Below are 12,906 nucleotides of genomic sequence, written 5' to 3' on the forward strand. Positions count from 1 at the left end.
CTCCACATGAGATAGCAAGTCTTTGACAGCAAAACTTTTCAAGCTCTATTTTTTTTTCTCTCCTTTTCCTGGTGGTAGTGGTGGTGGGGGGGGTCGATTCCAGAAATCAAACGCCAGAAGAGATTGCCAAGCCAGAAAATAACTTCTAACTCATTTTTTTTTTTTAACGAGTAAATGCCAAGATCTAATTATCCCATGCAGCAGACATAATTGCAAAATTTCCACCAGCCTCCGTTTATTCCTCCATACATGTGCATTGGCCTGCCAGTTACAGGTGTATGTATGTGTGTGTTAGAGAGTGACGTACTGCTAAGAAAGAACTCATACAGACATGATAGCGAGGTTAGACAGAGCTGAGAGGCGGGAAGAGGAGGCAAACCAGACCCTCCGACATTACTCTGGCATTCTGAGGTACAAACAGGACAGGCAGGATGGGGGAGACGGGGCGCAGCAGGGAGAGAGAGAGAGAGACGAGGAAGAGGCGGGAGCTGGAGGAGGATGATGATGATGAGAACCCCCAGCTCCCCCTTCCCCAAATACGCCCTGCCTCGAAACCAAAAAAAAAAAAAAATCAGCCCGTCACCCCCAAAACGCCACCCCGGGCCCTTTACCTCCCGTCATCTCGCTTTGAGCGCGTTTGCACCAGGTCGCACGGCTGCACCCAATTGTTGTCATGCAAGCCCACGCGGCAGCCCGGCGTGTCCTTGTCGGTGCGCCGACAGCACATCCAGTAGGAGCGTCCGTAAGGCAGGTCGTGGTGGTAAGGTTTGGGGTGCCAGCGGCAGAGCGAGACGTCGCCGCGCTCGTACTGCCGCTTGCACTGCTTGCAGGGGTCGTCGCGGTACTGCGGGTCCTGGTTCCAGCGGGAGTCCGTGGCGCGCACGCCGTACGTCTCGATGAGCGCCTTGAAGTCGTGGCACGTGCACTTGAGGGCGGCGAGCGAGCGCGTAGGCAGGTAGCTGAAGATGTTGACCATGATGTGGTCGGGGAGCGAGAGCATGTACTGCCGCGGCTCCAGCAGCCGCTGGATCTGGAAGCGGATCTCCAGGAAGTCGTGCGAGACGTGGCGGTAGAGGCGGCACAACGAGGAGGACGAATCGCCGCCCGTTCCGTCCTCCACGCCTGGGAGTGGCGAGTCGGGCCGCTCAGCGGCGCCGATGACTGTCCCGTTAACGCCACCACCGCCGCTTCCCGCGGCTGACCCACTGCTGCTGTTGTTGTTGTTAGCACAGTCCAAAGAGCACAGGCCGCCGCCGTTCACACCCATGCCCTTGACCCCGACTTCCTCGTCGGGGGTGGGCGGTTGCAGGAAGAAGAGCTGACCAGGTGGGGGGTCCTCCGACGCGTCCGTCGAGCTGCCCCCTCCTCCCGGCTTGGCGAAACACACCGTCTCCTCCTGGACATTCTCTGTGCTGTCCTTACCGTAAAAAACGCACTGGTCCACCGCACCAGTCACCACCACCTCCACGTGGAAACCAGTCACGCGCTCGCGAGAAACATTCTTCTTCTCCGCAGGGACGAGGTCAGGGTTGGGGTCCGGGGTGGCGGAAGAGGCCGACGGGGGCCGGTCGGGGTGCCCGTCCCCCAAGCCGTCTCCCTTCGGGGAGCCAGCTAATAGGAGACTCGGGTCTCGAGAGGAAGGGCTGACCAGCTGGTACAGGTCGCAGGTGATCTTCTCTTTGGACCGCGCGCCATTCTGTGCACCGCTTGACCCGCAGCTCATGAACATGCAGCGGGGGCGACCGGCCGGCTCCGACTGGGAGCGAGAGTCCAAGCTGGACACTCGGAAGGCAATTCGGACTTCACCCCTGCCGTGGGCCGCCGTGGGGGGGGCGCCCGCAGGGGTGGCGGGCGCTTGGTCTTTCGCGGGTACATTCTCTGGCACGCCCTGCTGCGACTCGTAGTGCGCCACGGCCTGGGCGACCCGCCGGGTGTCATTCGGCTGCTGCTCCAGCTCATGCTGCTGCTCGTCCAGGTCACTGCTGGAGTCCGGCAGAGACAAGGTGTCCTCAGACATGTAGACCAGCGGACCGGTGTCCGAGTCGGAGCCTGGGGGGACGGCGTTCGACTGGGGGTGAAGGTGATGGCTGGGGGTGGTGGTGGTGGTTTGCCCTTGGACCACCATGCCCTGTAGGGCCATGGCTGTGCGCTGCTCCACCAGAGCCACCATCTCCGCCACGGACAGCAAGTCCGTCTCGCTGACACCCCCGAGGCCATCATCCACAAGCACCGCGTCGGCAGGCGAGGACTCGTTGGGGGCCCTGGTGGGGGGGTCGTACGACGAGCAGCGCCGCCGCCGCTTGGCCTTGGTGCAATCGGTGGCCCAGTTGCCCTTCACCTTCATGGCGCTAGGCCTAGGCAGGCCCGTTCCGCTGAACTGGTGCGCCACGAAGAAGGCGATCTTCTCCTTGGTGTTGCCCGGCTTGATGACGTACCAGGTGTCAAGCAGGACCCGGCCGTCCTCCACTTGCGTGGTGGGCGATGGGGGGGGCGGTGGCGGCGGTGGCGGCTGCATGTTGTTCACGGCGGTTGGAGGGGTGTTCTCCGTGCCGGCGTCCTCGTCATCCTCTGGCCCGGACCCGACGCCACCGTCTATGGACGTTCTGCCCGCGGCATCTGCCTTGCAGAGCGAGGGGGCCGGTCCATTGCCCCCCGTGCCCCCTCCATATGGTTTGTTCTGGGAGTAGGTGCCAAAGGGGCGCGGGCACCACAGCCGGATGTGGGAGAAGGTGTCACGGTTCATAATGGGCCCGCTAGGAGCATATCTGCGTCTCTACGCTGGACGGCTGCAGAAGACGTCGCCACACATTTTCATTCACACTTCTCAGCTTGCAGGCACCAGTGGATCTACAATCTGTGATAACAGATAAAGGAAAATTAAAAATGATGTACTTCACACAAATGATGAGCTTATAAAAGTAGTCTTTCTGTAAAGAGAGAACACCATACTGAACTAGTGAGATATTGGAAAACATTTCTCTGGCAAACAATGTCTAGTTTCGGAGAGAATGATGGAATTGGGAATAGAACCCCCATACATGGTTCTATTCCCAATTCCAATATGCTGTCGGTTAACGGCGTTAATGCAAACCAGAGATTAACGTTCTTTTTGGTCTAGCAAACATTGTAGTTTTTTTCACATGCCATTGCAACAACTAGTTACATTACAAAAACTACAATACCACATGGGATCTAGCTAGACTGGAAACAAAACAACAGTCACGCCGCACACACTTGTTTGGGCTTGCAGTGTTTCCTACAGAATTGAATTCTATTTTTGGTGGTAGGTTTGCAGAATTAACTTGAATGCAAAGAATCATTGTGTGGTGGTCAGTGTTGATATTATGGTGGGCCGCCACAAATAAGTCAATGTATGGGAAACACTGGGCTTGCAAGCCGGCCAAATAGTAGTAAGCTAACGTATTAATCGCGTGCCACCAAAGATTTTTATTTTATTTTAGTCACTTGTTCTGTTATCAAAAATCCTCTTTGAACGCTACTATATTGACCCTTTGATGCACCGTTTCTTGTCCTCTAACTGCCACAGACACTTCCTAGCAAAGAGTCTAAGAACTTTGCTGCCTAGTAGACTTCTGCCTAGTCCTTCTCATGTAGTCATGGAGATAATAAACACCAACGCAGTTCTGAACTCCCGGTCGGCTGAATTTAAATCGCTGTGGACACCGATGCCGGCATAAGTGCAGTGCACTCTACTTTCGACATTTAATATTTGGTTGGTGCCGCTCCATAAAATCCATTGTTCATCCAGTGTTTGCCAGTTAAAAACTTCGGCGTTGATGTGTGTGGCAGGTGACAATGAACCATAGACTGTATAAAATAGCAGTGAACTCATGTCGGCGCCGGTGTCGGCTTAGTCGACATGGAATTAACATATCACCGAAGCCCTTCAAGTTTAAGCTTTAATCTAGCATACAAGCTAAACATTGTTTAGCCTACACTCACACTGTTATGTGAACTGAACATGGAGATATGAACTAGGCTATTTCTGTTTGTTATGCACTTCATTGAAATGTGTTGTAGACCTAGGCTACATTTTGAACACTTGTGCATAATTCTCAATATGAAAAGTTCCTTATTTTCAACTGAACTCAAAGATAATGAATCATTATATGGAGTATTTTCTGTTTGTTATGCCCTTTGTGATGTGTTTGTACATTTTGTGAATGCACTTCTGCTGTAGGCCTAGCATTTATTTCAGTTTATATCAGCTATATTTCTGAAGAATACATTGTGTTGCCTCAGGTCTGATGCACATCTTTTGAAATTTGATTTGAAATAATCAAATAGACCTTAGTCTTAAAATGACCTAGTCTTAAAGTTAAGTTAATAAAGTAACTTGCTTTGCTTTCATTTGAATCCCAATCAAGATACACTGGTAATAAATTATTTTGTTAATATGGAATTCTGGAAAGTTCAGAAACGCAAAATAATAGAAATTTAATCATGTGATAAAATATGTGAATAATTGCGATTAACTATAGAAATTCAGTGAGTAATCCCGATTAAAAAAATTAATCGCTTGACAGCCCTAACACACACACACACACACACACACACACACACACACACACACACACACACACACACACACACACACACACACACACACACACACACACACACACACACACACACACACACACACACACACACACACACACACACACACACACACACACACACACACACACACACACACACACACACACACACACACACACAATTCCACCATAACAAAAATGTGAATGTAAGGTGTAAATTCACCATGCAGACAATAAATCTATTCTGATTCTGCAGGCAACACGGCTCACATGTTTCATCACAGGTTTGTGTAAACATAATATATAAAATGTGATTTCAACACTCAAAGGTTTTCATGGTTTGGGACATTGGGAAGCGAGTCCAAGAAGGAGGATTAACGACTTATCAAAACAACAGCACTAAAGCAAGGCCCATAAGAACACTTTTCCCTCCAGATCCACAACATAGATCTGGAGGGTTTCCCAGACTTACTCAGCAAGCTTATCTGACCAACTCAAAAATTTCAATTAGTGCTTAATTCTTAATTAGTGAAACACCTCATAGAAAGGATCGAAATACAAAATGTAGATAACGAAAATAGGTGCACACACAAGACTAGCCTACACTCGTGTCTTTTCTACAGATATTAATAGCCAAATACAGATCAGATGTCAATGCCCAAGGTGTGTAAGCCTTGGGTATATTTTTAAACTGAAAGTATGTCCGGTGTACTAATCAATTCAAGCTCCAAGATAGAACTTTTAGATATTCTAACACTAGATGTAAAACCCTTCGATATACAACTCACAGCAATGTCAACAGGAGACTAGGAATTCTTCACACGGTCAGCAAGCCCATCAGCATTTCTCCAAAAATGGCTCACACAACAGAGAGGCAGTCAATTTGGAATCAATATTCCGTTACATTCTCTTTGCTGCATGGAGGCAAATGTTTGGATGGGAAGGGGAGAGAAGAGGAGAGGGGAAGATGGGGAGAAAACTGCTGACGCTAATCCCACGATGGGCTTGAACGTTTTCAGCTCCTCTGCTCTACCCACTGTGCAAACGTTGTGATTACAGAACCCACTGCAGAGCTTTTAAAGCACCATGGTTATCCTCTACGAACAGACGTGTCATCATAGCCCATCAAGACCCATGTTCAAGACATTCACTTATGCGAGCCAGTAAAGATTTGGGAGATGCAACCTATAATAGCCCACGCACTTCGAAATAGACGTTTGTGGGCGTTGGTGAATGTGTGCTTCGATACAGGAGAAAAAGGGGGTGCTCGGCAAATCTGTTTGTGTTTAAATGTGACTGGTGTGCCTCACCCAATCTGCAGTCATTTCGTTAGTCAGTTTGGAAATGTGAGAATGATATGACCAGGATGTCCACCAGCCACAACAGAAAAAAGGGAGTGATCTCAGTCTGGCACGTCACACGAATGTTGACTTCACATCTCCAGTGAAAAACCCTTAGGGATGATGATGCACTTTATTTCCTCTTGATTCAAAACAATTGCTGCAAATTACATGCAGATTTCAGCCTTTTGCATAATCCCGTCAAATCCTACCAGAGCTTGAAATCACTCTATAGCACACTCAGAGCTGCTTGTCTCTCTCACAGGCGGGATCAAGCGTATGCGTGTGGTGACCACACACACACACACACAGCCTGCTCCCCTCATTTCTATAGCTGAAGGCCACACACACTCACTCAGTGGCCTTTCAACTGGTCTGTTCAACACTGACAAAATGTCATCACATTAGGTTATCAAGATAAAACCAAAAAGAGAGAACAGAAGACTCTCCATTGAAACTGCTACCACCAGCAAATTCCGTAAGGGAAACTAAAGCCAACATATAGCCTACACCAAGACACATGTGATGCACGTACACACTGAAGCACATACACAAACAGCCAAAGACCGTTAAAATAGGCTCCACCTACTTTACCTGAATCTCCAACTCTAGGTGGTAATGTAATGTGTGGATGGGTGTGGTGATCAGACGGATGGTTTGTGTCAAAGTCTGTCTTCGAAATAACCACTAAAAACGTGTGAATCTGAACAAATTCAGAGATTTGCATAGGTAGGGGGAAACAACCTTGTTTCCGGTTACCATAGCTTTGTGGCCATGCCCCGAACTCTTCCTATTCAAAGCCAAGTTAAAAATAGTTTTCCATTCGGTCATCTTTAAGACTACAAACTGACATCACAGACAACACCCTCAGCCATATGAGTTGCCCCCATTGCTCCACCAGCACTACACGCTCCATCCTACACGAATCTGCCCCTTTTTTTCAGACAGACTATCCTCCCTTCGCAGAGGTGGCTCGGGCCAGCCCTCCACGCGGCGCCGTGATGAATTACGACGGCCACAGACGCGGTCCACCCCTGCGCGTCTGCACACACAATGCGACCGTCGGTGGGGGAGGCGACCAAAAGCGATGGATACGTGTCCTCCTCCCCACCCCTCGCAACAATGGGCCTGCTGCCGCGGCTTCCTTCATCCCGGCCAGCCCAGATGTAAATAAAGGGCTAGAGCGGAGAGCCTTTTGTCGCCGCAGCAGAGACGACGACTTATGATGAAGTGATTGGTGGCACTTGAGGCATAATGGCAGGAACTGCTCCACACAACATCCCCTGTCTGAGGCCATCTAAAGAGGGGTCAGCGGCAGGGTTTTCATCAGCTTTCATCCAGTGTGACCAGAGTGTCTAATTATGGCGACCAAGTGAGAAAAAAGGGAAAAAAACTCAGCACCTCAACCAATGAAAGAAAAAGCTGGGGGGGGGGGGGGGAGTGAGCAGGAAAGGAGTCTCAGACCATGCAAACATCCCAATCATAATCAAAGTGAATACTGAATGATAAGGTTACTCATTTCAGAGGTAACAACAGAAAAGTGTACACTGTTCAACCATGCTGAATAGTATGGGTCTGGTCCTGGTCCACAATACACTGGACTTGGTCCACAGTCAATCTTAGTCAACTAATACCTTAATAAATGTGAAAGACAGTCAATTACCACTGCCTGGTTGTTTTAAACTTTAAACCCTTGATAATCACTCCACATACTGGTGTAGGCAATGGCATGATGTCACCTTTGGGGGGTGCATCACTGTCTTTGGCTATTAGAGTTACTGTGGTGCCTTTGATAACACTGACTGTGTTGGAGGTGTTGAATTATTGTGTAGAAAAAAACTAAAATACGTTTGACGTAAGTGTTAAACACAATGCAATCGCAAATTTAAAGTTACAACTCCTGTTTGCCTACAACGTCGTTGATTGATCAAATGGTGGACTTCGTCCATTCCATCAAGTCGCTGCTGAAGTGGCTACACTACAACAGCTTGTTTGAGGCCTTGGGTTGACTAGATAGCTCACCTGGGGGGAAAGAGATTAGCTAGCCAGCAGAAAGTTATGATACTCGTTGGGACAAATTATACAACCAGCAGGTTTTCACTCGGGATAGTGAAAATCCCGCAGACGACCACTTAAGAAAACTGCCGTCAATATGAATATTTGCCTTTCTACAAAACATTTAACAAAAACACAAATACCTTAACCAAGTTAACTAGCGTCAGTGGGTGCGAGGCCTTGTAAATAATGTTTGGATCACGACTGGGTAGTAGCTTTCCATTCTGTATGCAATATAACGTTACACAGCAGTGCAAAACACTGCATCCATACCAAACAAAGAGCATTATCATAACAAGTCTGATCATCAACAGATAAGCAAGAGAAGTACTAAGTTACTGAGAAAACAATATTTAAACGTCAACGTTATACATCGCTTCTTCGTGCAACATAGCTTGCCGTCCTGTCATTAGCTAGTTTTAACAGCGTTAACGTTAACTCTAGCAACTGGTGGACGACACATGTTGGAGTTAGCTAAATATTCAGGTGGGGGATGTCTTAAGAATAGAGATTATCGACAACTAGATTATTTTAATAAATGCAAAGAACAGTCAAATAGCTTAAGTTAATCTTAGGCGATGCACACGCATTGTTTGCACCAACTAAAGTTACCCTTGCTTATAATGCGTTAGCCAACTAGTCACAAAATTTAGCTAGCTATCGCTAAACTAGCTATACTTCGATAACAGGTTTGTCAACAATAAACAAAAAAAAACCTGCAAGTTAAAATAAATACATTTATATATGTATATATTAACGCACCCTCGTGAAAACAATATAGGCTATCAACTTTGATAACTGAGATGACATGCAAACTACAGGCAGAAATCATTGGCCGAATGAGGCAAGAGACGAATGTTAACCTAGCTTCTAACCTAAAATGCTAGACAGCTAACCTTAGCGTAATGTAAGGATAGTACCTAAAATAGCTAATAAAAAGGCCCCGTTATATGTAGAAATATTGACATATAATTGACAGCTACCACCTTATGGACGTTCGTTTTGTCACAATAAATATGCCTCGATTTCAACAGGCAAATTTACCTACACGAAGGCAGCTACACATCACAACATTACCAGTATCTGTGTCCATGCTAGGTTTACTTAGTTAGCTAACGTTCCCTAGCTATCGATAACAAAGTTGAGAATCGGGGGGGAAAAAAACAAAACATTGCGATAAACGATGGTTATGACGAAATACAGAGAAATACAACACTGTCAAGTTAAAATATCGGACTGAAAATCGAGAGGGTATAATTTTGGCATATTAGTTTTAATGCACTCACACAGTGATGGCCTTTAAATTGTGTCATTCTAATCTTTGGTTGTAGCTAGCAACAACACACGTCATTGTAAACACAATTCTCTCACTAACGTTAAGTGCAAAATGTGGTCAAAGCTGTCGAAACAAAATAACATTATTTAACAAACTACATACGTTGAGTGGGCATCATGAAAATCGACTATGTTAATAAAAGTAAGAGAAGATTAACATCAAAGTTAGCTAAGGTTGGCAAATGTCAGTTCTCTCTTAAGTGGTACATTTTCCGAAAGCTGGCAAACGAATCAGCTAGGTCCCCCAGCTAACTTAGCAAGCTAGCTCAATAGGTACGCAGTGCTGACTCGTTGATAGCCCATGTTAATGTCATTAATAGTCTCTTCTTTCATGTAATTGTTGTCTTTCTTACCAAAAAACAATCCTTGGGTAAGTTGTTGTTGTCTCGTTTATGCGTCCAGAATTTTTTTTACTCGTAGACGTGTCAATAAACTGAATCCTCTTCCCTTTCAGAGCACCAAACAAGGAAGGAATCCGAACAAGGATGTCGGGTTGCAGGTATCAAGCAACCTAGCCTGTTAGCTTTGGCTAAATCCTTGTTAGCATGAACGTTAGCTACCTGCGGTACGTATCTTGATTAAGCTAACGTTAATCCATACTCAAATTGGATGCAGTCGAGTTCCCAACATGAGAAAACGCGATCGTAAATCAATCATTTGTTTTGAGTACTTGTTTCAATTTTGGACACTTTCAGATGGCTTATTGCTGAGGAGGCAAGTACAGTTCCTAGGTTCCCTGCATAGCTAACCATAATAGTCAGCCATGAGAGACCAGTCGAGCAAGGCCATCTTGTTGACAGGCAGCTGCATAAGGCTGGCAACCAATAGCAAAGCAGATTCGATGGCGTGCCCATATATGGTTTTCACTTGCTCCCCCTCTCTTACCCCCACCGCCTCCTCCCTCCGCCCTCTCCCACCCCCGAGCATGTGGGGTTGCCAGATTAAATTATGAAGGTAGCCTACTTCAGCAGTGGTAAAGTGGTGAATTTTGCACGAAAAATGTACCCAAAAGCGTGAATCATTCTGCCTTTATTTAAACAAGTGTATTGCAGCATTTGGGATTGGACTCTTTCACCTCAGTATCCTAAAACCATAGGCCTAAACAGGTTGCAAAGCCTAGAAAAAGATGGAACGTGTGTGGATGTGTGGATGCAGTATAGTAGCCAAGCTGTTCTGCTCCATCAGGACCTGAACCACCAGATACCAAGACAAACTGTCTTTGCTCACTCATGATTATAACCCATTATCACCAGATTTGGTCAGTGCAAAAATGTATGCAGTGGAGTAAAGAATAAAGTGTATTTATTTAATAATGCAAATTGCTTTGATGTAACCAATTGAGAAATCTAAAATAGATTAACCTCAAACTGAATCATGGATATGGATTCCCCTTTTAAAATATATTTTCTTTTTTATTTGTTTATTTTTTAAATGTATTTGTCTTGTCTTGATGTCATGGGTACGCTGGCGACTACGCTGCTCCATCCGGCATCTTTTGTCTTGTTGTTAGTGGAGCGCTTTGGATTTCACTATGTGCATGTTAAATGCGCTTTATAAATAAATCTGACTTGAGTTGACTTGGATATGAAATGCAATAAAGACAACACAGCCATATCTCTATAAAGTTTGGATGCAATCTGATCTGTTTGCAGTGGTTTAAAAATTCCAGGTTTCTCACCACTTTTATCACATCTTTAGGTTACTAAACTTGTTGATTTTTTTTTTTACATTTAATGCCATTTGTACAATGAGTATGATAATATTAGGAGTGGGAAAGATGTTAGTACCCTTTCAAGAGAGTTCCATTATCAGCATCATAGTTGGCCCCACAAGACTTCCTTTTTAACATTCCATATGTTATCTTAATGCAGAGGAAGTAGATTTTGGCCCAAATAGAATGTTCAAGCATTGTTTTTGTTTACCTTGTTGAAAGGGTCTATAGATTGTGAAATAGTTGAGGAGACGCCACAGTCAGCATTATTCACCTCACTGTGTGTTGTCTCAAAGTTTATTGTCTTGAGTTTGAAGCTGACTCTTGCATGCTTGCTTTTTCAGGCTGTGTTTGGAAGTCTTTGAGTGAGCATAATTATTCCTTTGGGTGGGTTAATTATATTGGTAGTGTGTATTGTGTCCTCTCCTTTCTCAAAGGCATTGCCAGGTATAGCGACCCGAAGTCTTGAGTCAGCAAAACATCACTGAACATTCACAGCATTGTGTGGTGAAGTCTGTTACTTCATCCAAAAGCAGATATGCTCCCAACTCACTTCACAGAATTTTGGAAATTATTTGCTTACATTTGCATTTGTAAAAAAAAAGGGCCAGATCCATTTGTCAGGTATATGGAAAAGTCATGCAGATGCTGAAAAAAAAGCTTATAGCCCTTAGCTTAGGTAACCTATGGCCTCTTCTGTATACTGGCCAGTGGCCACCCTCACTGACCTGTAGTTCTTGTGATTTTTAGTAGTCTGTGATACATGGAACTCTAATTTTAAACATTAAAAAATTCTGTGTATAATACACTGCAGGTAACAACACACAGGCACCAGGGGAATAAGGGAATGTGTAATTAGTTACACAGTTATATCGGAAGGAGGCAATTAGTCTGTTCTTCCAAATCCAAACTGATGCTGTTCAAGAGGCATAATATGGAAGTGACAGCCCTAAAACATCAGTTTATTTATTTTAGAGAACTATCTCAATTCATGCATGTCATTATGTTGAGATAATGGCATATTTTCATCCAACATAATAAAATTAATTCAATATTTTAGTCAACATGTGCGCTGATCTGCAAAAAGGCCTTTTCTAATGTGTGCAAGCTATATGACAAACACCTGTTGAACCATAGACTAGGTTAGTGTTTTTATCCTTAAAGTAAAGGCATTCTTCGTATACCACTGGTATTTGGTTCAACGTGCTAAATAGCTTAGGCTGCCCCAACATTTCTGATGTATTCTCCAGAAAGGCAAGCCTTGAGAAATGATGCACTGATCAACAGCCCACTTCTCATTAATTGCAACTAGAGGACAAATTCTATGGGACAGTAGGTCTAGACTATTATTTTGTTTTCACTTAAAAACAGAATTTTGTCAAGGTCTCGAATTAATTATGTTGATATCACAAGAAAACAGTTGTTTTTCAAGATCTCTAACTAATTTGATATGCATCTGGAAAGCTTTGTTATTTAGAGATAGACATGAATTGATCGACATCTCATTATTCACACTGAGACTGTGAATGACCTCCTGCATTCTAACCTGGCTATACCAGACTGATTCTGAAGAAAATTGGCCTGAGAAAGCTTTGCTTAAGATAGGTCTTTGGCATCAGTGCAGCTTTTGGTTATGTTCAGGATCAACAGTGCTGCTAACTTCACTGTCTGTCTGTTATCGTATAAAGCCTGCCCCAATGCTGAAAGCAGTTGTGATTAGTTCCTGGGTTTGCAGTGAATTTTGAAATCACAGTGAATTGGAAAAATTGCCAGGCAGATCTGCAGAGCAGACCAGGGTCGTCTGGACTCACCATGGAAGTATTATAGGCCTAGAACCTGAGAGAGGGAGTACCCTCCAGAATTACTGGCACCTCTGCTAAATTTGACTAAAAACCGGTATAAA

At 45.2% G+C, this 12,906-nt stretch overlaps 1 protein-coding gene across 1 annotated transcript; it reads right to left on the minus strand.

Moving 5' to 3' along the window:
* Positions 1–171: 171 nt before the first annotated feature.
* fbxo46 (F-box protein 46) lies at positions 172–10,122 on the minus strand. The gene is made up of 2 exons (XM_076282363.1): positions 9,646–10,122; positions 172–2,854 (listed from the first exon to the last, which is right to left on the minus strand). Exon 2 carries the CDS (start codon positions 2,741–2,743, stop codon positions 608–610), a length of 2,136 nt encoding a protein of 711 aa, XP_076138478.1. The 5' UTR covers positions 2,744–2,854; positions 9,646–10,122; the 3' UTR covers positions 172–607.
* Positions 10,123–12,906: the final 2,784 nt, after the last annotated feature.

Source organism: Alosa pseudoharengus, unplaced genomic scaffold (genome assembly GCF_046254945.1).
Source record: "Alosa pseudoharengus isolate Yale_2024_CS ecotype anadromous, Long Island Sound unplaced genomic scaffold, YU_APseudo_1.1 YU_APseudo_1.1_scf_13, whole genome shotgun sequence".
Lineage (NCBI taxonomy): Eukaryota > Metazoa > Chordata > Actinopteri > Clupeiformes > Clupeidae > Alosa > Alosa pseudoharengus.

Excerpts from the sequence above, each read along its gene's own strand:
- fbxo46 (XM_076282363.1), bottom strand. The coding sequence starts at position 2,743 with ATGAACCGTGACACCTTCTCCCACATCCGGCTGTGGTGCCCGCGCCCC.